Genomic DNA, 24,396 nt, shown 5'->3' with positions numbered 1-24,396 from the left:
ATCTAAGATGCACTTGAATTCAACAGTACTAACAACATTTAAGTAAACTTGAGAAAGCCAACTCTTGTGGATATAAAATCACAAATGTAGACTGAACATTCTAAATAATTCATTCACTTTCCAGCTGTAGACCTGAAAATCTAAACTTACACTCTCAGGATTATGCACTCTGGATGATGCAGTTAAGTCTGATGAGCATGCAATCTACAGTAGGTACAAGGAAATAAATTCACCAACTAGAAAGCTGTTGCAAATGTATTTTTTCACTAGTCTCTTGTAAAAGTTTGAAAACTGTTAGATCAAAACTGAGGCAACTGTTATCACTGTGCTTTAGCAAAAAGTTTTTTACTACTTATGGTGTCAGTTTGATTTTCCAAGTTCTTGCTTATCTAACATCTAAAGTGCGTAATTGCTCTATAGTGTGCAATCCCAGTAAATAGGAATAGTTATTTGACAACAACTTCCCCTTCAAGTGTTTTGATAAATCACATTGTTTTAGGCTCACTAATGGTGAAGAGGACATGCTGCCCCATAAACAGTTTGCCCATTCATCACAAAGCTCACCTTGTTCAAGAAGTTTAAATTCAACTAGGGAAAAAAATCCATTTACCAGACCTACTTGTTGTGAAATTAAGGCATTGTTCACATTTTATTCGCATTTTTTTCATAAACAAAAGTCTTGATCTCTGATCTCCTTGCTGTTAAAAAATTTAGCTCTTGTTTAACTCCTCATACCTCACATGAAAAGCTTTTCAAAGATGATCTGCTTGAGCAGTCTGTTATGAAACTGCATCTTAATCTGTTTTTTACATTCTTCAAAGAACATTTTGCTTTTCAAGGTTTCAAACTACTCCACAGCTATTTGAAGTCAGGTGATCCCAAAGTAAATGGTAACAAGACATAACAGGGCTCTAGACTTGTTGCACTAGCACACCTATATTTTATTACTTAGGTGCACCAGCAAAAAAATTAGTTGTTCCCAAATTTTCAACCACATCACACCTAACATTGCCATTCAACAGGTTTATTATTTATTTATCATTGTTTATAAAGACAACATTGACTTGTAAGTGATTAATTAACAGTCTGGTAAACATTAAGTTCATTTGAAGTGGAATTTTACAAGACAGGTAAAATTCAGAAAAAAAAAAAGCTTTAACTCCTTTAGTGAGCTAAAATTTTAACCTAAAAACTAATTATTATAAAATTATTAAATGGATAAATTAAAGAAAGAATGACTGAATAGACTTTAATCATTTCCTGTATTTTTACTCAAATGTGTGGGTGCACTAGTCGCATTTCCAACAAAATTGGTCGCACTCTAGTGGCCTGTTTATGAAATCATAAAAGAAATCTTGAACCACTTTTGAGCTAAACTGTAGCATGATGAACAAAATAAACCACTTTTTCAAATGACTTTAATATTAGGTTTTTAAGAAGTGTATAACTATTAGGGCCTCCTATATAAAATGCAGTAAGTACCTTTATCTCAAAAAGAGTTCTGGTGCTTCAAGAAGCTGAATTCCTCTTAAGTTTTAATAAGTAAAACAAGTTTTACATTTTTAAAACACATGTTTATAATCTACCACATTTCAGTCATTTGACTATACCAATGCTTTTTATTACTTCTACATTTGTTATTTTCCTCTAAGCTTATATATATATTTTTGTAATTCTCATAGTTTTATAAGTCCATTCATAATTGTGCTGAGAGCTGACAAAAAGAATTACTGGGTAACCCTTTCCTGAAGGTATTTCTTAATAAATTAGTCTTCCACAGTTATGACAATTCCAGGAATATGCTTTTCCTGAGCAAAATGTCAAATATATTTGTGATCACTAAATGGTACTTTTGGAATGAAAGTAAAATCATTGATTAAATTATTTTCAATCAGTTTAGTTTGATGTCTACTGTACATTTGGGGATATTTTGCCTTCTTTTTGCCTTCTCCCCATTCACATCCAATTTATCTGCTGCTTCTCAAATGAATCTCATGAGCTGATGAGACTGGACAGTGTGTGCGATTCAATTGCTTTATACAGGACGTGATGTGAAAAGAAGAAACATTAGGGTAGACAGAATGAGACTCAGCGATGAGTCACACACACATCAATCATGTGATCCCCTTGTTCCTAATGATTTAGACATGGCAGTTGACCAGCTAATATTACATCTGCATATATTGATCTCTCCATTCTTACAAATGAATGGGGATGTTCGCTGCAGCATGCAGGGCACGGTGTTACAAAATAATTATCCTTTGGTCATTACTTGTCTGCTGTTGTGATCTCTGATGTGTTCCTGCTGGCTAGACCAACAACATGGCCAACAGGCAGCACTGACAGAACAGAAGTGAATGATACATAAGCAGAAGAATGTAGGAAGAGGAAAAACTGCGGATGCGAGACAGAAAGGCTTGAGCCTCATGCACATACTTGTGATTCACTACAGACTTGTGTGCCAAGGAAGGCAATGATGCAAAACTGCTTATGGCATCTTATGGGACTGTCACAGCAGGAGAATAGAGCTGATTTTATTAGTAAGATTATTATCGCACTTCATGTAACTGGAGCAGTGGCCACTGCCTTCACTGTTAATGGTCTGTATGAGTGTTAAGGTGATCGTGTGAAAATCACACTCATTCATAGACAGACATACATGCGCATTCACTGGCTCTCAGATTTTTTAAACACAATTTAAATATTTAATAATGTTAAGCATTGTGTTTTTGTGTATTTTTGCATTTCTCTTTAACCACACAATGTTTCCCCATGGAATTGTGCAGCCAAAATCTATTGTAGCCAGTAGTTGATGCAATAAAAAAGACAATAGATTTTACATGGTAATATTACACTGGGAGGGAAAAAAAGATACCCACAATGACGTGCACTTTTCAAGATCTACTGGATTAAAGACTGAACCAAAAAGCCTTAAAGATGCAAAAATAACAACAGCAGAACTACACCAAAAATATTTCCATAAATAGTTTGTTTCAGTTTGTGAATTTTAGTCATGCAACATTTGGTCATTTAAGTTGTTTGCCGCTTTGGGTAATTTTGTATCTATTTTTAGGTCTTTTTGGAATTTCTGTACACCATTAGACAAATATAATAAACATAATTCAGAGGACCACTTGTGTTCAGGGTAGGAATGCCCAAATAAGAATTTTCTGACCCCTCTACCAAGCCAAGTCACTTTGTGTGGGCATCTACATATACTTAGCACTAGTCTGAATCTTAAATAAAGTGAATATTATTGAACAATTCTAATTGTAAGATGCATCTTTCAGATTTCTATTTTTTTTCCTTTATTGCCATTGTTAAATGTTTAAGATAAACAAGCACATTTTATAAGGTTGAAATTACCCAAGTTAATACTATATATATATATATATATATATATATATATATATATATATATATATATATATATATATATATATATATGTAATTGATCATTTTACTTAATAATGGAAAAAAGTAAAACCAACTTCATCTTATATAAAAAAGTGCCTCCCTTGTTTGATAGTAGCTACGCTACAAATCATTCATCACATTACCAATACCATATCGACTTTAGAAGAAATGCTATTTTTCTGGGATGCTGTTATTTTTACCCATGGTGTAGCAAGATGCAAAGCTTCCCCTTTTGTTGTTATTTCACAGGTTTTGTTGTTGTAGCATTCCAATATTTACAAAATTTTTGACAAGTTTCCTTCTCATTGTTTAGTCATGATGACACTGTTTAGCTAAAGCCATGGAAGCCTACAAAACTTTAGATTATGTTCTTTGTTCTTCTTAGTTCCCCTGGATGAGTCATTTGTGTGCTCTTGGAGTAATTTTGGAAAGACCGGATGCCCCTAAGAAGACTCAGCCCTGTTATGTTTTCTCCTTTCATGTATAATGGCACTCACTGATGCTTTAGAAATAACTTTGGATTTTGTTGTTTCTTAGATTCTGACGTGACGTGTTGATTTTTCAGATCTTTGGGACTACTTCACGTTGCTCCTGCATAATCCATTTAAGCAATTTCTTGTTTATATAGGAGGGGTGTAATAAGGCATTGATCTATATTGATATACTGATCTAATAATTAATTATTCAATTTCATTTATGGAAAATGTAAATATTAATGCATATTATGAAGTTTAACCTATGTCTTTATTTATGTAATTTTGACATGGTTTTTTGAGTGCTCCATGCCTGTAAGAGCTTAAAAAGAAAATGGTCAAATACTATTTTAGTTGTTTCTTGTGAGTTGATATAAATTCAAGTGATTGTGTTAGAGAGGTGTATGTTGTTACATTTTGTTGATTGCAAATTTGTGAATTACATTGAAGTAAAATCACTAAGTATCATACTTTGTGATATTGGCAAACATTGTATGATCATCCAAACAAATCAATGTTGTTATAAAGTAGGTGATTTACACCTCTGCACAGGTCCAACCAAAGCCAGATCTGGATGTTTCTAGGGAAATGGTCCCAGTAGTTTGCAACACTCCAACATAGGTTACCTAAGTTAAAAAACATTTCTCTAGGATTCTGACAACATGTCACCGAAAACAGACAGAGCTTTGTCTCTAGTTCGTGAAGCTATCTGACTGTTCAGATATAGACACAATGTTCAAAGATCCAATGTTTTGCTCCTCCTCACTGCTTTTACACTGATTGCTTTTAGTCACCAGTATGTTTGCTCTCTGTTTTAATATAATTTGTTGATGATGGGTTCATAGCATATTTTAATGCGGTTCCAATTCCTGGTTTGAAATTTCCAGTTATAGGTTTGGAATTATGCAGCTCTTTGGTAAACTTTGGTTGGTTTTACATTTGCTAAAAAAATTAATTTAACATTGTTGGTTAATCAAGTGTGGACAAAATTAATGGAAAAAGTTGTTTCTCTGCTTCATAAATTTAGCTCTTATCAGTGAATGTCATAAAATTTGAAAACAGCTGGATTATTCACACCTCTCTTCCCTCACAGAGGGCTGTCTGGGGAAACTGAACATAGTACAAAGAGCAGGTCACGTGACACAGACAGACCAGAGGATGCAGCAGCATTTCTCCGCTGATGTGAAAATGTGGGTAAAAAATGTCTAGATTGTAAGAAGAAAATCCAAATTCATTTGGTCAACAAAACATTCTGCATAGTGAAAACATAGCTTTGCCTGCTATGCACAAAAAATATGTTGTGATTGCCAAAGTTTAGCCTTGCAAAATGCAAAATCAGCATGCCTTGCTCTGAATGAATGACTCTTTTGCTCACAATAGTTGGGTCACATCAAAGACCCAAATGACAATTGTTTAGAAAATTGCACTACTGTATTTCGGATCAGACTGCGGAATCCTAATGCAATCTTTTTAAGAATCAACAGTGCAGTATGATTTAAACTATGAAAAACAGTTGATCAGGTATGACAGTTTTTAGCTGTCATTTTTAATAATAAAAAAATAAAAATAACTAAGTGGTTGTTACAATACAATTTTCATGTTTAAGTGCTGGAGACCATAGATAATCTTAAATAGTCAACCCATTCCACTTCTCTTGTGGCTTTTTCTTCTATTTTGATAAACGTTGTGAAAGATTAAACTATTCTTTGCCTGTATCTGTGCAAGATGGGCAGAATATGATAGACCCATATTTTCTTTTATGTTCCTGCAACAAAAAGGAGCATAGTTCAAGCTTTTTGTACACAGTTTCAAAAGGCCTTTATGTCCTTCCAGCACTCTGATGTTGATGCATGTATCTGGCATGGATTTCCTTATTTTGTCTAAGCAGGAACAGACTAAGACAGCCTCTGCAATCAATGTTCAAGTTTCCTTTGTGTTCCATTTTCAATATCTGAGCCTGCTGAAACAGATGGAATCATATCTTATACTGACTGAAAATTCTACTTATTTCTGAATAATAAAAGACTGATTTATGGAGTATAACTTTTATGGCTCTGATTTTGGCTACAGTCCTATTTTTGCTGGTGTATAAAATGACAGAGTGTCTTAAATTTCTCACAGCCACATGTAATAAAAATAAAGAGTATGTGAAAAGAGAAAAATGAGACTCTTAAGTGTTCAACATTTAATTGGTATTGTACAATGTTTTAGAATAATAATTATATAAAATTTCAATCAGAAGCACCTTTCATAGCATTCAAGGTCATTTTACAAAGAATGTAAAAACAACAAAAATGCTTAAGTCACCTAAATAGATTCTGGTGTATCAGGTTGGCCTAGGCAACTAATTATGTCGTAAAAAGAGAGAATTGAGTCCATTTTCAACTATTTAAGGGGGGTTTAGGAGGTTGGTTGTTATGTAAGATCTTCTGTTTAATCTTTTTGCATCATGTTGTAATTCAAGAAAACCAAGTCTCTCTTCTGTCAAACTATATTTCTACAAATTCCACCATATAAAATACAATTATGTTTGTGTTTGGACTCCTTTGTAAGAATAGATTTAAAAATATAGTGATAAGATAAATAATTTAAATCAATCTCTCCTTACTGTCCTCTGAATTATTAACATGCATATTTTATTAATTGATGAAGCATAGTGAGGAGTAATGATGAATCTCAAAAATCTATTTTCACCTGTTTAGCAGGAGAGGGGCTGTCGGAGGTTAGCCCAGTGGAATTAGATATGGTAGCCGCATCAGTCAAGTCAGTTGGTGGACCTGGGGGTTTCTGAGGCTTGCTAGGCGCTTGATCAGATTTGAAGTGGAGTTTTTTGTTGAAGATACGTTTTCTTCCCACGCAAACATACAGTGGACACTAATGTTTTTGTCTCTGAGTCACACAAATTTCAGTATTTCCAAGCATTAAACGCTGCATAGTCCTGCTGCATTCTCCCACACTCCATGTTATCTGTTGTTGATCTAAACTCCTGTCTGTTACCACTGAAGTTGTACGCCTATATTGTGTGATTGTCATGAGATGCTCACAAGGTAAGAGGAATTTAATTACTTTTTTGCAATAATAATCCCTTTCTTCACTCATTACTTTAAAAAATGTAATTGGATTAAAGTAAGGCATTACTTCTTTGTGCACATCACTGAATATACATATGATCAGTTCAGGTGGGAGGCCCTCATATTAAAAATTAAAAATTTAATATAATATGACTCAAATTGGAATAATAATCGTCCACTTTTTTTTAAACTTTGGATTCACATGTCAAATATCTGGTTTTCTTGTTTCTGTTATTTCCAAACTATGTGTCACATTCTGAACTGGAAATACATCATTTTGATTATGTTTACATCACTGCAATAGAGTATTCACATGTTTTCTTCATAAGGCTTCTAACAAAATCCTCATTGTTTTCACACGTGACTCCAATCTTGATGTAACTCAGCTTTTGGTTTATTTCAGATGGCACTTCAAGATTTCTTTTTTCTTTTTTACTGATTTGGGGAGCTCTTCACTGACAGGTGCTAGTTTATTTCAGAGGATTTCTGCACCTATTTGTCCCTGGCAGATCCCTGAGGTCATGTGATCAGGGCTTGCTGATGGTGCTCCATTCCAAGTTGAAAACAGAAGAAGAAAGATCATTTCTAGTGAGCCCAGACTCTGAAACTCTCATTTTCTGTGCATGAGATCAGAGTGGACTTTGGGGGTTATTTTAAAAGTAAGCAAAAACATATTTTTAAAACAACTTCTTATTTGTTCTTGTTTTTTATGCATTGTTGTCTTTTAGGCTTCAATTAATTTATTGTAAAGCACTTCTTTATCTTGAATGGTACTATGGAAATAAAGCTTTGCTTACGTATGTACCCACTTGACATTATTTTTAAATCAGATTGCGGACTGGACTGAATCAACTTTGAGCTTGAGTCCATCAGAGTAACACAGAGACACAAGGAACACACAAACACACTCATCCCTATGGAAAATTTAGAGAGAGACCAATAAACCTAAATGCACTTTAAAACAACTTCAAAAATGGATAACCTGAGAAACAACTGAGGATTATTTTATTGGTTTGAAAGGAAAAAACATTACCTATTTGTTTCACTCATTTCAAACACAGTGTTGCTTTGTCATGTCGCTGGTTTCCATCTCTAGACCTACTTTTTTCAGTCTCCCTATGATTTTCAGTTTCCCTAGTCTTCCAGCAATTCATTTACATTTTTTCAACTGTCTTCATTTTCTTTCCTTCCCACCGCTGTGGCAGTCATTTATTCACTACTCTCATCTTGAGCTTTGTCTCTGTCTCATGTTGTATGTACTTTTCCTTTTCATAGCTGTCTTCTACTAGGCCCATCTCTGATACAGTCACCTTGTTAACACTTTAAAGCTGTTAAGATCAGAGAGCTTGACAAGCTGCGGTGAAATGTGGCAGACCTGCTACTGATTACACAGACTTAAATATAAGACAGCCAATTTGCTCCCAATTTAAAACCCTCAATAAAGTAAAGATTCAGTACCTTCCCTTTGCAAATGTAAAACCCAGCTCCACAAATGCATTGCTAGTCTACTTTACTCGATTTGGCAGTAGAATTTTATTGTAATCTAATGTTTTTGTCCTAACAAAAAAGCATCAACTTCTGCAAGCAAAAAAAAATGCTGAGACTAGAAATCCTCAGCATTTTCAGTCTCAGTTTTTATGACCCAAAAGTGATCATGTTAGGCTATCAACAACCTTGGTCACCCCTGAGTGGCTTAGAGCCTTTCACATGATTGCTTGGTTGGTTATACATGGTTTAATTTATTTTAACACTGCCAATAAACTTAACTGGGGGTCATAATTTTTGACCCCCTCAAAAAATATTTATTGTATCAGTATAAATAGAATAGAATAGAATTACTTTATTCATCCCAGCAGGGAAATTATTTCGCAGTTACAGCAGCATAGAGACAAGACACACAACAACCACCACTGAGTAGCAATTGTAGACAAAATAAAAATAAAAATAAAATATAACATGCTGTCAATATAAAAAGCAACTTAGAGCAGTCCTTGCAAAGATTCAAAAAATGCAGATACAGTATGTATATGTAAATATATGTACAGCAAGTGTGCCACAGTGCAGTTGTGCAAAATTGGACTGATTAGTGCAGAGCAGAATAAAGAATCAAATGATATTAATAAGTTGAAGTTACATAATTTTTTTAGAGAGCAAAAACTGACAGCAAAAAGGGCTTCCAGGACAACATTTGTTGGGACAAAGCTGACACTTAACTTACACTACTCTTTGAATAGCAGGTTCAGTAGTGCATGTTAAGTGTTGACCAGTATGTTTAGATACTAGTGCAACTTTCTTATTTGCATAATAAGCTCTGGAGTGATAAAAAGTGAACTCCAGCTGTGAGGCAGCCCTCTTATTCTGCTCAGTCTTTTTTTTGACACACTGATTTTCATACTGTTATCTCAGTGGATTTCCCACTGGGAAGTTTTATTACATTTACATTTTAGTGACAGGTCAAAAAACTTTAAATGAGTCTGTATAGATTCCTGTAAACAGCCCTATTTACCATTTTCTAATTTTGACTGTTTCAAGTGGCCTCCTGATATCTGCATCCCTTTATCTCTTTTTAATAGTTTGTTGGTTATTTTTTACTCAGCTCTAATTAAAAAAAGGTTGTAAAAGCACCTCATCCAACATTATGCCAGAAATTAGTTTAGCATTTCCTACCGCTCAGAAGCTTATGTGTCCCCAAATAACTCTACATCTGCAGATGACAGCTGGACTCCAGGATGCTTGTTGTTTATGTTGTAAATTGTGAGCTAAGGCCCACTGCAGTGATTTGGTGTGATGGACAATGCTCTTAGATACACAACCATTCAGTTTTGCAAACTGATCTTTTTGTTCGGTGGCTATGAAGGTTGATACCTGTAATTTTCTGGAGTGTTTCAGGTGACAGCAGGGGATGTAATGTTAAACATTTTGGAGAAACAAAATGACACAATCACTACAATGGTACCTATTGGCTTGAAATGACTGTTTTCACTAAATCCTAAACGTTATTGCAAGTTTAACACCAACGACAATGGGTCTTATAAAGAGCTCACCATTTGCTCATTTATTTGTGGCGACTCCAGTATCTCCAAGCATATGCTTTAAATTCACTGAGGAAAGACGAATTAGGTGGATTACATTGGTATTGTAACAAGATAGAGTAGCCTTCCCACCTTGGGAGTATTCTTTTCACTATGGTTGGTGCAATTTTGTAGAATCACACAAATCTATTCTGTGCAGGACACTCAAGCGCCGACTTAATCTGGACCTGTAGCCCTTTGTTTCAGATAAGTCCGGTGGCCCTACACACATTTGCTGAAGACAGGCAGGCTAGAGAGGAAGAAAGAGTGTCTCTTGTTAGTCACAGTGTTTGAGTGGAAATGTGGGATCCTAATAAGATGGAAGAAACGGTTAGATCAAGTTAGGGTGGGAGGTCTGTGTTGCTGAAGTGAGTGAATCAGAATACAACAGCATCCTAAACCGACTCTGTTGGAAAACAAAGCTTAAGTGCTTCTTTCAAGGATTCAAGCAGTATAATCACACTTCTCTCTGTGTTCTATTCAACCTGCACTACATGAATGTGGGTTAAAGCATTTTGTAGAATCAGTGAAGAGTTTACTAGGCACCCTTTTTACCTTCAAATGTTGAATATATTTGACATTTGAAGCAAAATTGCTTAAGAAGGAAATGGCCAGGTTAATCTGAAGCTAAAACACAAAATATGTCATTTGATTTATTGATGGTTAGTGAGGGAAAAACATTTTAACTTTATGTAAAGTATTGGAAATAAACATAAGTTTACACTTGTGCTTTGATAGGCATAAGGAAAGGTTGATATATATATATTTTTCTGTTTAATTATTTAGTTCATATTTGCACCCCAGGTTATGTTTTTGCAGTGCAAGGGACTTGCACTCTCATTCTGACCTTTGGTACTCAAAGTACACTTTAGCTAAGTTAACTTAGTTTTTTTTTCAGTCTACCAGCTTGAATCACACCAAGGAGGATACACTGAGAGAAAGATGGGTATAGAAAGCCTGAAGGTGGAAATTAATCCAGGAGAAAGGAAAACCCACAATGTTTTTACTTGTGTGGGGGGGTCTGTGAATGAGCAAGCACAGTAGGTCGTGTGTATGTGTGACTTGGAGCACATATGTATGTGTAGGTAGAATGATGTTTCCATAGTTCTAGTGTTCTAGTACTTGTGCAAGTGGATCAACATTTAATGAGAACATATCCCAAATGCACACACATTTCCACACAATCTAATTTAGAAAAACAAAGGCTGAGTAAGAGTGAGTGTCTGGAAGAAAAAAAAAACCTGCGATGAAGGAGTAAGCTCACTTTTATTGGATATTTCTCAGAGTCTGGACCAATGAAACTTTTTTATTATCCTAACTGAAATATTGATACCTCAAAGTACCCAGCAGTATATTTTTCCCTGACTGTTCTTGTATTTTTCTTCCAGATGATTCACATTGGTGAGAGAGGGCAAAAACAGACAGACAAAAGAATGTGGGAGAAAATGGATGAGGGAGGCAATATCAGGGTATAGGCATGCGTTATTTTGCAGTTTTATGACAAATACTAAATGAAAATCCCTGCAAGGGTATTAGAGGTCTGTGTTTAATTAAGTCTTTATAAAATATTAACCAGGAGGACAGGGCAATTTCCCTTCTCCCAAGGTTTCCTCAGCGGATTGAACTATAGTTACATTGCAAAGACAGCTTTGAATTATGATTACAGATAGAAGGTGAATGAGAGTGAGAAAAAAGCATGTCCAAAGTGCCCACTAAAGAGCCAAAGGGGATGTTGGGATGAGGGACTGATGCTCCTCTTACCACTACTGGAATGTCTTGAAATCACAAGGAGGAACAACTCTGATTTATTGGAAGTCAGTTAGGTTCACTTTTCAGCCCTAGCACCTCTGTCTCTTCCTTTTACAATCTTTGAACAGACTTTGATTTCCTAATATGAGAGTCACATCCTGTGAAGGGTGTATTGTATAAGAGAGGTGTAAATTTGAATTAAAAGAGAGTCTTCATCAGGTACTATGATGACAGTTTGTAAAAAGAAGGGGAAGCAGACCTAAATATACAGTTCCATTTAGAGAAAAAGATAAGGGAATTGATGAAAGACCTACTGCATTCTAATTTCCTTTAGCCTCATTTGATGACTAAATGTAATTTGTTTGACAAACAATCTAACAGTCTGCCTGGTGTTTGCAACCAGACAGGCCACAAGCTAATCAAAAAAGCTCCTTGCAAAAATATTTTAGCAGTTGTAAATGTAAACTTTACAGCAACTATTCCTCAAAGGAAAAATAAACTTTAATCTCAATTCTTGCTGATTTATCTGTACAAATATGATGTTAATATATGGAAGAGTTTAACACATTTTAAAAACAGATCCAGTTGGAAATATAAAGTTGACCAAACCTTTGCAGTAGCTGTACCAAAATTTAAGTTGACCATTTTATGTATTAACTGTCAATACCACACAGATAATTAAATTAGAGCTTTGTATTCTTATTAAATTTTTCATATATTTCCATCTTTTATCTCACTTGATTTATATGCATGAGTTCGTTGGTGCACAGTTGTTCTTGATGCTCTTTCTCCAGCCTTGGTTCACTCCTTATGAACTTATGCAGATTTTTGAACGGATCACCTTGACCATCTTCTCAAGGTTTTTTATAGCTAAACTATATGTTAATGCAGAGTTTCCTATCATGCTTTTCCCTAGACTTATTGTTTATATGATTTACTCACGTTATTGAAATTTTCTGAGATACTGAATTTTGAATTTTCATTATGTCAAAGTCATACTCATTAAAAATAAATGCTTGAAATATGTAACTGTATGTTTGATGAATCTATTATATGAGCTTAGTTTAATGAAATGAGTGGAAAAATGTACTTTTTCATGATATATATTTTTTAGCTGTACTGGGATATAATTTGGCTTATATGACATGTTTTAGCACTACTTTTCACCACAAGAGCATAAGAGAGATTCATAGAGCACACACCATTTATAATCAAACAGCATTTGACTGTTACATAGATGTCTTAAATCAAACAGTTGACAGGTTATGTTAGATACTTTCAGATTAAAATGTGCTCTACAGCGAGACTGCATGACTTAAATATGCTGCAGTTCAACAAAATAAATTCACCTAGCTCTTTATTCCAGAGATCTTCATCAATCCATGTACACCCTACATTTTTACTATCACTGCCTTAGTGATCTAATATGTGTGTGCTTGTCAGTTTGCTATTTCATGTTTCCATTTTTCTTATCAGTGATAAATCAATTCATAAGTACCATGTAGACATTTTGTACCAGCATTGACAACTAATAAATCAAAGTAATGTTGTCATCAACTTAGAGGTTACTGTAAGGAATGGGAGTTATTTGATTGCTATAAATATCAACTGGAGGTTAGTCAGAGTTCTTTTTTTGTTGTTGTTCAGGGGTCACATTCTGGCCACAGGTTCCAACAGGAATCAGAATTACAATAGATTAAAATATGATGTAACAAATATTCAGGAAATAAGATTATAGTCAAGTTGTAAATGAGACAGTACTTAACAACAGAAAAAAGCAAACTCATATAAAGTAGTAAATGACGGGTTACATATATGCTTAGACAGAAGCAAGATGGTGTGAAATAACAATATGTGTACATGAAATAAAATACAGAAAAGGACAAATTAATTAATGGGTAAATGAATTACGATCAGATCATGAGTAAATGTGTTGGTTAGCAGTAAACACAATCCAACTGTATATATACAGTATATACTGTATATATACTGCATGTATATAATATAAAAACACTTGCAAACATCAATAAACTTTGTAACAGCAAACAAAACCATTGAGTCTGCTCTATCTGATGTGGTGTTTTTGTTTTTATGCTGTCCTATTTATGGTTATTTATTTAAATAAGTAAATAACTAAACTTCTTTGACATTGTGGTGTTGCAGTAAAACAAACTCTGTAGGGTTTATCCTGTTTTAAGCCTTAATTTGCATTGCATTACATCTGTATCCAATTTCAGATCCATACAGACTCAGATGAAGGTGAGGGCAATATCAAGTACACCATTTCAGGAGAGGGGGCAGGGTCCATCTTCATTATCGACGAGCTTACAGGGGACATACATGCTACAGAGAGACTGGACCGAGAGGAGAAGGCTTTTTACACGCTTCGAGCTCAGGCCCGAGACCGTCTCACCAATGCCCCTCTAGAACCAGAGTCTGAGTTTGTCATCAAGGTCCAGGACATCAATGACAGTGAGCCCCAATTCTTGGAAGGCCCCTACATCGGCAGTGTGGCAGAACTGTCACCTACAGGTAAGCTACACATCTTGCTGCGCAGTTAGGTAAGTGTCCTCTGAATAAGATATTTGAGTCTTTGAACACGGAATGGCTTCAAGCTGTCTGTGGTGTATAGAGAGTTTGGTTATATAACTTCTATTTAAACTCTGCATTAGAGGTGTGTATACTGTAATGCTACTTCTTTTGATCAAAGAAAGCCTGAAAGGTCTCTAGATGACACAGTTCCTCCTACAGTATAATTGAACATCAAAGCAGAGGACATGTTAGAAAGTAAAATTGAATTTAAGTAAACTGTGCAAAGTGATATACAGCTTCAATCTGTTGGCAAGAATGAAACTGAAAATTAGTGTAACAGAGCTGGTAAGTAAAAGAAGCAAAGATGAAAAACCCGATGAGATTTGGGGTTTGTTCTGACAAAAGAAATGTTTTTTAGGAAAATGATGTTGAGCAATAGGGTTCGGAGGAGGTACATAAAGTACAAGAGAGGTGCCGGAGAAAAGCAAATGATTGTGACAGTAAATCCCACTGCTAAAGCTTTTAACAGTGACACAATACTGCTAATCCTGACAAACGTGTTTTTATTGTTAGCAACCTTATTAGCAGAACCCCATGGCTGCCTAAAATTCTCAGTGGAATGGAAAAGAAAGGTGAAAGTAGGGTGTATGAGGCTTCATTAGCATGGCATTAATGTCAAAAACAGCTGATGTTTAATAAACAAAATTCTATTTGGCTGCCAAGCGATATCACAAAACCATGTGTGATCAGCATGTTGTGCTTGACACGGCGTGTGTGGGTGTGTGTGTGTCTGTGTTTATTCACATGCAGTAGAGGTTCGGTAAACAGGGGGCACTTTTTTGTTTGAATGACTACAGGAGTGCTGCAAAATGGAATGAGTCTTACCCTATTCAAGCCTGATTGGAATTAATTCTTGCTTCCTCAGCATGATCCAAACCATGGGCATTTTCTGCCTACAGTGTGCTGTAAAACTGAATGGGGTGGAAGAGTGAGTATGACTGAGAGAGAGAGGCAATAAGATAGGCCAAGTAAAAGGTAAGAAAAATAGGTGAAATAAAAATAAAAGGAAGTAAGAAGATCATAGTTCTGGAAACTATGCAGTCCACTTTCAGCAGACAAAAGCAGGCCTGTTGCAAAAAAGAAACATGGACTAACAGAGGCTTTGCTTAGTTAATAGCAGTTAATGCACTTTTAATTGCCATGACCCTACCACCTTTGTTTGACCCTGTCTCGCTTCAGTCAAATTACGCACTAAATAGGTGTGCAGTTCATGTTTTAAACATGATTGTGCTGTATTCAACTAATGAGATAACATTAAGTGCTTAGTCAAGCATTCTTCTGCCCTGCCCCTCTTTGCTTCAGTTCTGCATTACTGAACATCAGTAAAGCCAGTGATGTTTTTTTTTCTTTCTTTTTTGACATGTCTACAATAAAGTCACAAGGACAAAGACAATAAAAGAAGTGAACAAGAAAAAGAACAAATTCCTGGCTAGACAAGTTTTACTACCACTTCTCTTAGTGATGATTTGCCTTGTGGAGAGGCAAGTCATCATGGTGGACCAAATGCTTAAAAAGGGGGACCAGACGGTCCACTATTGAGGGATGACACTTCCCAGCTTGGGGAAGTCTGTGGTGTTGAAAAGGAGACTCTGACTGACTACCTAATGTTGTATTTAGGAGGACCAGTATGGCATTTTGCCATACTGGCAATTGTGAAATAGTGATACTTTTCCTCACAAAAGACAATTCAAAACCCATGAGCAGTGTTGCTGTGCCTGCAGTAAAGATTGGTAACGTTGATGAATATGAGTGCAATCCTTCTGATTTCTATACTGATTCAGGTAAAATTGTTGAAAAACTATTTAGTCTTTTAAAATAAAAGACCCAAAAACAGCAGTTTAGACCATCCATCCATCCATCCATCCATCCATCTTCTTCCGCTTATCCGAGGTCGGGTCGCGGGGGTAGCAGCTTCAGAAGGGAGGCCCAGACTTCCCTCTCCCCAGCCACTTCTTCCAGCTCCTCTGGGGGAATCCCGAGGCGTTCCCAGGCCAGCCGAGAGACATAGTCCCTCCAGCGTGTCCTGGGTCTTCCCCGGGGCCTCCTCCCGGTGGGACGTGCCCGGAACACCTCACCAGGGAGGCGTCCAGGAGGCATCCTGACCAGATGCCCAAGCCACCTCAACTGGCTCCTCTCGATGTGAAGGAGCAGCGGCTCTACTCTGAGTCCCTCCCGGATGACTGAGCTTCTCACCCTATCTCTAAGGGAGAGCCCAGCCACCCTACGGAGAAAACCCATTTCGGCCGCTTGTATCCGCGATCTCGTTCTTTCGGTCATGACCCAAAGCTCATGACCATAGATGAGGGTGGGAACGTAGATCGACCGGTAAATCGAGAGCTTCGCTTTTTGGCTCAGCTCTCTCTTCACCACGACGGACCGGTACAGCGCCCGCTTGACAGCAGACGCTGCGCCAATCCGCCTGTCGATCTCCCGCTCCCTTCTTCCCCCATTCGTGAACAAGATCCCGAGATACTTAAACTCCTCCACTTGGGGCAGGACACCCCCCCTGACCCGGAGAAGGCACTCTACCCTTTTCCGGCTCAAGACCATGGCCTTGGATTTGGAGGCACTGATCCCCATCCTGGCCGCTTCACACTCGGCTGCGAACCGATCCAGCGAGAGCTGCAGATCACGATCTGATGAAGCCAAAAGGACCACATCGTCTGCGAAAAGCAGAGATGAGATCCTGAGGCCACCAAATCGGATCCCCTCAACACCTTGGCTGCGCCTAGAAATTCTGTCCATGAAAGTGATGAACAGAATCGGTGACAAAGGGCAGCCCTGGCGGAGTCCAACTCTCACCGGAAACGAGCCCGACTTACTGCCGGCAATGCGGACCAGACTCTGACACCGGTCATACAGGGACCTGACAGCCCGTATCAAAGGGCCCGGTACCCCATACTCCCGGAGAACCCCCCACAGGGCTCCCCGAGGGACACGGTCGAACGCCTTCTCCAAGTCCACAAAACACATGTAGACTGGTTGGGCGAACTCCCATGCACCCTCCAGGACCCTGCTGAGGGTGTAGAGCTGGTCCAGTGTTCCACGACCAGGACGAAAACCACACTGCTCTTCCTGAATCCGAGGTTCGACTATCCGACGGACCCTCCTCTCCAGGACCCCTGAATAGACCTTGCCAGGGAGGCTTAAGAGTGTGACCCCTCTATAATTGGAGCACACCCTCCGGTCCCCCTTTTTGAACAGGGGAACCACCACCCCAGTCTGCCAATCCAGGGGAACTGCCCCCGATGTCCATGCGATATTGCAGAGTCGCGTCAACCAACACAACCCTACAACATCCAGAGCCTTAAGGAACTCCGGGCGGATCTCATCCACCCCCGGGGCCTTGCCACCGAGGAGCTTTTTAACCACCTCGGCGACCTCGCCCCCAGAGATTGGAGAGCCCAACCCAGAGTCCCCAGGCTCCGCTTCCTCAGTGGAAGGCATGTTGGTGGGATTGAGGAGGTCTTCGAAGTACTCTGCCCACCGGCCCACAACGTCCCGAGTAGAGGTCAGCAGCACACCATCCCCACTATAAACAGTGTTGGTGCTGCACCGCTTCCCCCCCCTGAGACGCCGGATGGTGGACCAGAATCGCCAGTTTAGACCAGTTTGATGATATTCAGTCTGTAATGTTATTCTGTTTTCCAAAAACAAAGTGGGTTAATATTTCTTTTGAAAACAGTGAAGAAAAAATATTTTCACGTTGACATAACGGTAAACTGTGAACATGGTTTTGCCTTCATAAAGGAAAATGTGCATTCTTAAGGTGTAATGGTTTTATTGTGATTTATTAATAAACTTACTTACAGTTAGCGAATGTCTTAGCATCATCCACAGTTTCTTTATAATTTATTCCAGTTGTCAGTGTTTTTGTAGTTTGTTTTGTGCGTTTGCAGATAATTTTTGACTTTGTGAAATGAGGAGGGTGTAAAGGCTTAGTAGCATGTTGTGTATTTATGATTTTGTTCTTTTCTTGCATGAACCCAGGATATGCTTGAAACCGCGTTGGAATCAGCAGTTTTTTATAATGTAATTTTGAACACGGCTCCTGTGATGTGAAGCAGGGTTGCATTTTATGCTGTGATTTGAAGCAGGTTGCGAGCATTAGCCACACCAGGGATTTGCACACTATGCTGTTTTACTGCCAACTGTATAGGCAAATTGTCTTGAAACACACAAGGCTCTAATGGTAGGAAAGTAATCAACAGTCAGCTGCCTAGGGCATATTCATCTTTACTTATCACTCCTGTCATGTCTTCCTATGCCATTCTTAGTCATGGCGTCAAAGCCCTCGATTCTGCTTGTCCCTTTTTCTCACAGGCTTCCTGTCTCTATGACTATCTGCCTGTTCAGCATTTTTACATAAATAACAATTGTGTGCATTATGTTTTCACTCTGCGTTACCAGGATAGAGTAAGTAATGTGCAGCAATGTTATCCACATGAGATAAGATTCCCTGGTTAAAACTTAAATCTGCAATACAGACTTTGACCAGTTTCCTTTCACCCTTAACCCCTCATTATTAGCTCAGCAAAGTCACATTAGGAGGTTAGCATTTTGGTTGTTTTGGTGAGTTAGGGGAATGCCTTCATTGACCTAAGAAAAACTAGAATATTCTCAAAAACAAAAAGATAGGGGTTGCTAAGAACTTTTTTTTGGTTTGGTTCATTTTTATTTAACTTATTAACATATTTTTAAATGTTTAATGACAGTTGCAAACAGTGTAATATGTAGATGAAGGTGATTTGGTGATTTACAGTAAGATTTGTTATTTGCAAGAAGTAACCTTTCTCAGTTTGATATGTTTTTATTTCTCAACAAGAAACTAAGATCCAGTGGGATTTATTCTGAAGTATTACATTTTTTATATTTTTGCTATTCATCAATTCAACAACCAGAAAAAAATTTATGCTGATTACTGCTGCAGGATAAATGAGTGCTTACAATTAATTAGTGGAATCCAACAAAGTATGAGCTTAAAAGCAGTGTTCAATTCTTCAGTGGATTATTGTAACCACTGCCTGAATGAAGGACCAAGAAATGGGAGGAGTATCAGAGATCTTTCTTTAATTTAAATAATCTACTGTTGTGTCAAATATGTGATCTAAAGTTACCCCTAATAGTGCTTTTGACCCAACATTTTACCACTTTGTTACATTTACATTTGTGTTATATATTTAAAGATCACAGTTGAATCATATTACAATATCAAAATATATCCATTGCTGAATATTTTGAATAATGGTTGCTTACTTACAACTTAATGGTTTTATTTCTATGTCTGTTCAATTCTTATTTAATTTCAAATAATGGATCCATCATTAATGCAAATCATCCACAATGTTAAAAGTTAATGTTGCCTCATTTTCATTTATGGGATAATGGTAAGAGTACATGTCTGTCCATTTAAACACCCATTCTTCTATTATGAATAAGATCCAATCTATCTTTGGCAAAAAGCCCTGAGCCATCCCTTTGGACCCAACTGCATTATGAAGGCTACTTAATGCCACATACTAGGAGAAGATGCAAAATTAAAAAGTTCCATAACTTTTAGTGTTAGAAGGATTTATGTTTAGTGTGAACAATATACAGTTGATATAAATATAACTTACTGTATCTTTGCCATCTTTATGCAGAAAGATTCAAAACTGCTGCACTTAACATCATGATACCTTAAAACATATGTGTAAAATATATTTTATGGAAAATTGCTACGAGTTACTTCAGTGAAACTAAATTGAAACAGCTGCTAAATGTCAATTTGATTCCAAAAATCTTTTGTGGGCTCTAGTGTCCCTTATGTGATAGTAGGCTGACAGGAAACAGGGAAGGAGAGGGGGGAAGACATGCGGCAAATGTCGTCGGGTCCAGGAGTCGAACCCGCGGCAGCCGCGTCGAGGACTCAAGGCCTCCAAATACAGGTCGCGCTAACCCCTACGCCACCACAGCACGCCCCATCTGCAAGTTTTTTGCTCTGGCATTCTAAAAAAAATTACATACAGTGGATATAGAAAGTCAAAACATTCCTTTTTAAAATACCAGGTTTATCTAAGATAAAAATGTTTGACATTTTTCCATGTTGAATTTGTCATCTGTGAAAATCAACTGAAATCAAGTTTCAGTATCAGCTGTCATGAACTATAGGCAATTTGATTATTCTTTAAAAAAAAAGTTCAGCAGCATAAATGGGACATTCTAGACAATGTTAGCTAAAACAATAGCATGCATAGAGTTCAATCTTCCTGCAGTATTAAGAGATGGGGTCATTTGAACCTCACAAGTTTTTTTATTCTGTACATGTGCTTTTATGAGATTTTTCTTTTTGTGTGGTTTTGGGAAATGATGGTCTCTTGGGACAACTCCCACTTCCTCGCTGTCTGACAGTGACATTTGCCGCTCTCCTCCTGAGCATCATGCTAATACTATGGATCAAAGGGGCTCATGAGGATCAAAGTGTACACAGGTATCAGTAAAGAAAAGGGTATTAAAATTTCACAGCCAATATCATATCACAGTGAAGGCAGTGATTCGTATTTTAAAAGAATATGAAAACAAACCTTACCACAACTAAGGACTGATAAAGACAAGATTCACACTGGTCAGGAAGACTACAAAGAACATGGAAGTAATGCAGGAATTCTTAGTTCGTACTGGTTGAGTTCTGCATGTAGTCATAGTTTCCTGTACTCTCTTTTTGTCTGAACTAAGGAGTAGGGTTGAACAATATAATCTATTTTTTCCAAAGAAAACATGTAACCTTGGCTTAAAGTTGGGTTTAGCACAAAAACAACACAACATATTATGAAAGGAACAGCATGGCAGCATCGATCTCTTGATTTACTTTCTTGAGATAGACAAACTATACTCAGTTCTTTTTGGAAAGGTGGAAAAAAAAAACATTAACGGTCCCATGTTTCAGTTTTGACCCAAAAATTGAGACTTCTGCTTAAAAACGCAGAAATACAAAGATAATAGTGTTTTTTTTTATCACCACAGTGAGTTTAATTGATAGAGAGACTCCTGAACAAAATTTTATTTGTCCATTTTTTTTGTTTTAAATGAATGACATATTTTAAACATAGCGAGAAGATTTTTGTGCATTTCTTTATCTTTGATATGATCCTTAGATGCAAATGCAGAGTAGTTCATACTTAATGAGATGTTGAACTAAGGTTTGTGCTTCTCAAGGCTTTCTCATTAATATTAAATTTGATCTACCTTTTTTCTCCTTTTGTTTGCCATCTTTAGTAAGACTTAAATATTCATGCAGCTTTGAGCTAGGCTTTAAAATAAAATGATAAAATAAAAAACAGTGGGTAAAGTAAACTGTATGCCATGGGTCTGATCATTACAAAAGTTGCATTAGGCAGTGAAATAATTGAGTTTTTAGTTCTGGCACATATAGTGCAGATACATTATTGGCAGTGGCACCCTAAAGCAATAGCTTATATGCTCCTCACGGCCTGCTAATATTGAAGTAATAAAGACAGGCCTTTTCCAATTTAAAATCACTATTACACTGTGTTACAACTTGCATACTAAGACATTCATCAATCAGTTTTTTTCTTTTTTTATGTGAGCTGACTGATAAAGTACTATAGCACATTTTCTCGGGTATGAAACCATTTAGTCTCTGAGACGTCGTTTTTTTTTTTTTTTTCTTTCTCCATTGGGGTTGGATAAGAATGTAACTAAGTGAACTGCTCATGGTGTAAAAAGAAATCCACAGGATAATTCTGTGATTGATGCGGGTTCCATCATAAATTACTTCAGACCCGTTGAGTGGCAGAGCTATACATAACATCTGTGCCTTGGCCTTAAACTTCAGGTCACACTGACTGACAAGTCAAATTGTCCAAAGAAGATAAATTAACAGTTCTCCACTTTTTGTGATAATTGCTATGAATTACTGAAAATCACTATTGTTTCAAACGTTACTCAACATTTTATATCCTTAAGCTCATTTATCAAACTATGTTAAAGAGTTTCTGTAACTGCACACAACATGTCTAATCACACATTCAAATCATAATTCCGTATTTATTGGGGATGTTTAAAGAAACTGTGCTTGGATTCGTACATGCACACAAAATGTATTTGCCCAACTTATATTTTGATATATGAATACTTCATGATTAATCAAGAAATTGATGCAAGGCAATATACCTGAGATCCCTCATAATTTATAGACCACATTTACAACTGACAATAATTCCTTTTAAATATGACTCCACACTCAAAAATTGTTTTTGTAAGCACTCAGCGTTTAAGACTCAGATTACAAAATACAAGACAGACCAACTAAGTCTTTGCTTTACTTTGTATGCTCTTGATCTCCTGACCTTTATCCTACACCATTGTATAATTACCATAAGAGATGCCCCAATCCCTCTTCATGTAATGCAGAGATTCCAAAGGAGAGTTTATGTAATAATCACTGTTCTTGCTTCTTTGGCTTTGATTGGTTCCACAGAACGAATATTACAATAATAAACCCTTGTCATACTAACAACAGAGGAGGTATTTCCAAACACTGTTACCACAAGAGAAAGGACTGCAGCAATGCAGGAAAGTTACAATCAATATATCCTCCCAGCTACCTTTATGTATATGACTAGCAACATGCACAAATATGCACTCAACCGCACTGCCTGACATGATTGATTTTGGCTGATCTCAGCAGGCAAGGTCATGCTTTTACATCTTTAGGGAAGAGGATAAGCAACAAAGTGGTGATATGGGATTCAGTATGTAAAATTGTCCAACCTTAAAGAAAAAGCAGCAGCATAATAGATCTGCAATTGTTATACACAAGATTGAAACATTTTTATAGAACTGTGATATAGCACAGAAGCACCGGCAATCTTTTCCAAACAGTATACTGGACTTTTCAACATAAAACACACATGCAGAGTGGGTTGAGAAGTTATAAATGGAAAAAGTTATATGCTGGCTTTTGTGTTTTTGATTTTGTGTTCATGGATAATACTTTTTTATTATTTAATCCCACACAGAAACACCCAAAATAACAAAATGCAACAAATTAAAGCTGGTGTGCCACACTGGCTCAGAACACTGTTTTGCAAGACAAGCCATGATCTGATCTATTAAAAGACACAGGTTCAGAAGCAAACAAAGATTAGATTTACAATATCATTCAACAGAGATGAAAAATATCCCTAAATCCTTGTTGAGAACTGAAAGAGGATCAATGTAAGCAGGCCACTGGCTGTTATGACATCACAGATTTTTCTTTTCCTTAAACCTCATTCACTCTCACCCATCTTTCTCTGCCTTACTCCCTCTGTCATCCCTTTCCTGGGGCATTTATGTGGATGAGAGAGAAATGAATCAGATTTGAAGTAGTAAAGGAATAACTTTTCATGTGAAAACATCTCAGCTTTTATGGCTTTACTAAATGATCCATAATGCGGGCAGGGAGCACTCAGTCCTGCAGATTAAGGTGGGTCGAGGCAAGAGAGCGGCTCACTGTTGCAGTAGTTAGACCCCTCCATTGAAGCCTGTACCAGTATCGCACCAGCTGAGATAGGCACAAATCTCTTTTACGAGGCTGCCTCTTAAATAGCTGTCAGTCTAGTGTCTCACACGTGGTTCACTCCTCCTGCTCCCTTTGCAGTAATTGAACCATCTCTCCCAGAGTGCTGAAATGGTGTGGGAAGCCATTCCGACAGCCTGTGTTGATACCATTAAACCAAACTCATGCATAAATCTGACTATATAGCCATTGTCACTAATCCCCCAATGAATCCTCCACACCCCAGAAGCAACCCTCCTCCTTGTGTATTGTCACGTCATATGATTAGCTTTTTTTTACTTGAATATTATTTGCACTACTCATAAAAAATACTATAAAAGATATAGTATTAATACATATCTGGAAAAAAAAACACCCCACATTCACACACACATTTGCTGCTTCCCTGCTGTAAATTCTAGCAAAGACATTTCATAACTGTTGAAATAATTTTGAATTCAAGAAAACAAGATATATTAGAA

At 37.0% G+C, this 24,396-nt stretch overlaps 1 protein-coding gene across 2 annotated transcripts in view; it reads left to right on the top strand.

Moving 5' to 3' along the window:
* The window catches only part of cdh22 (cadherin 22), a 164,817-nt gene that overhangs the window by 81,554 nt on the left and 58,867 nt on the right, over window positions 1–24,396 (top strand). For both annotated transcript variants that reach the window (XM_028003980.1, XM_028003981.1), the window contains exon 4: window positions 14,019–14,313. In XM_028003980.1, coding sequence (XP_027859781.1) covers window positions 14,019–14,313 — 295 coding nt within the window. The remainder of the gene's footprint in view (window positions 1–14,018; window positions 14,314–24,396) is intronic.

The sequence above is a fragment of the Xiphophorus couchianus genome, chromosome 20 (genome assembly GCF_001444195.1).
Source record: "Xiphophorus couchianus chromosome 20, X_couchianus-1.0, whole genome shotgun sequence".
NCBI classification, from domain to species: Eukaryota; Metazoa; Chordata; class Actinopteri; order Cyprinodontiformes; family Poeciliidae; genus Xiphophorus; species Xiphophorus couchianus.
This window is presented reverse-complemented; position numbering and strand designations above follow the sequence as displayed.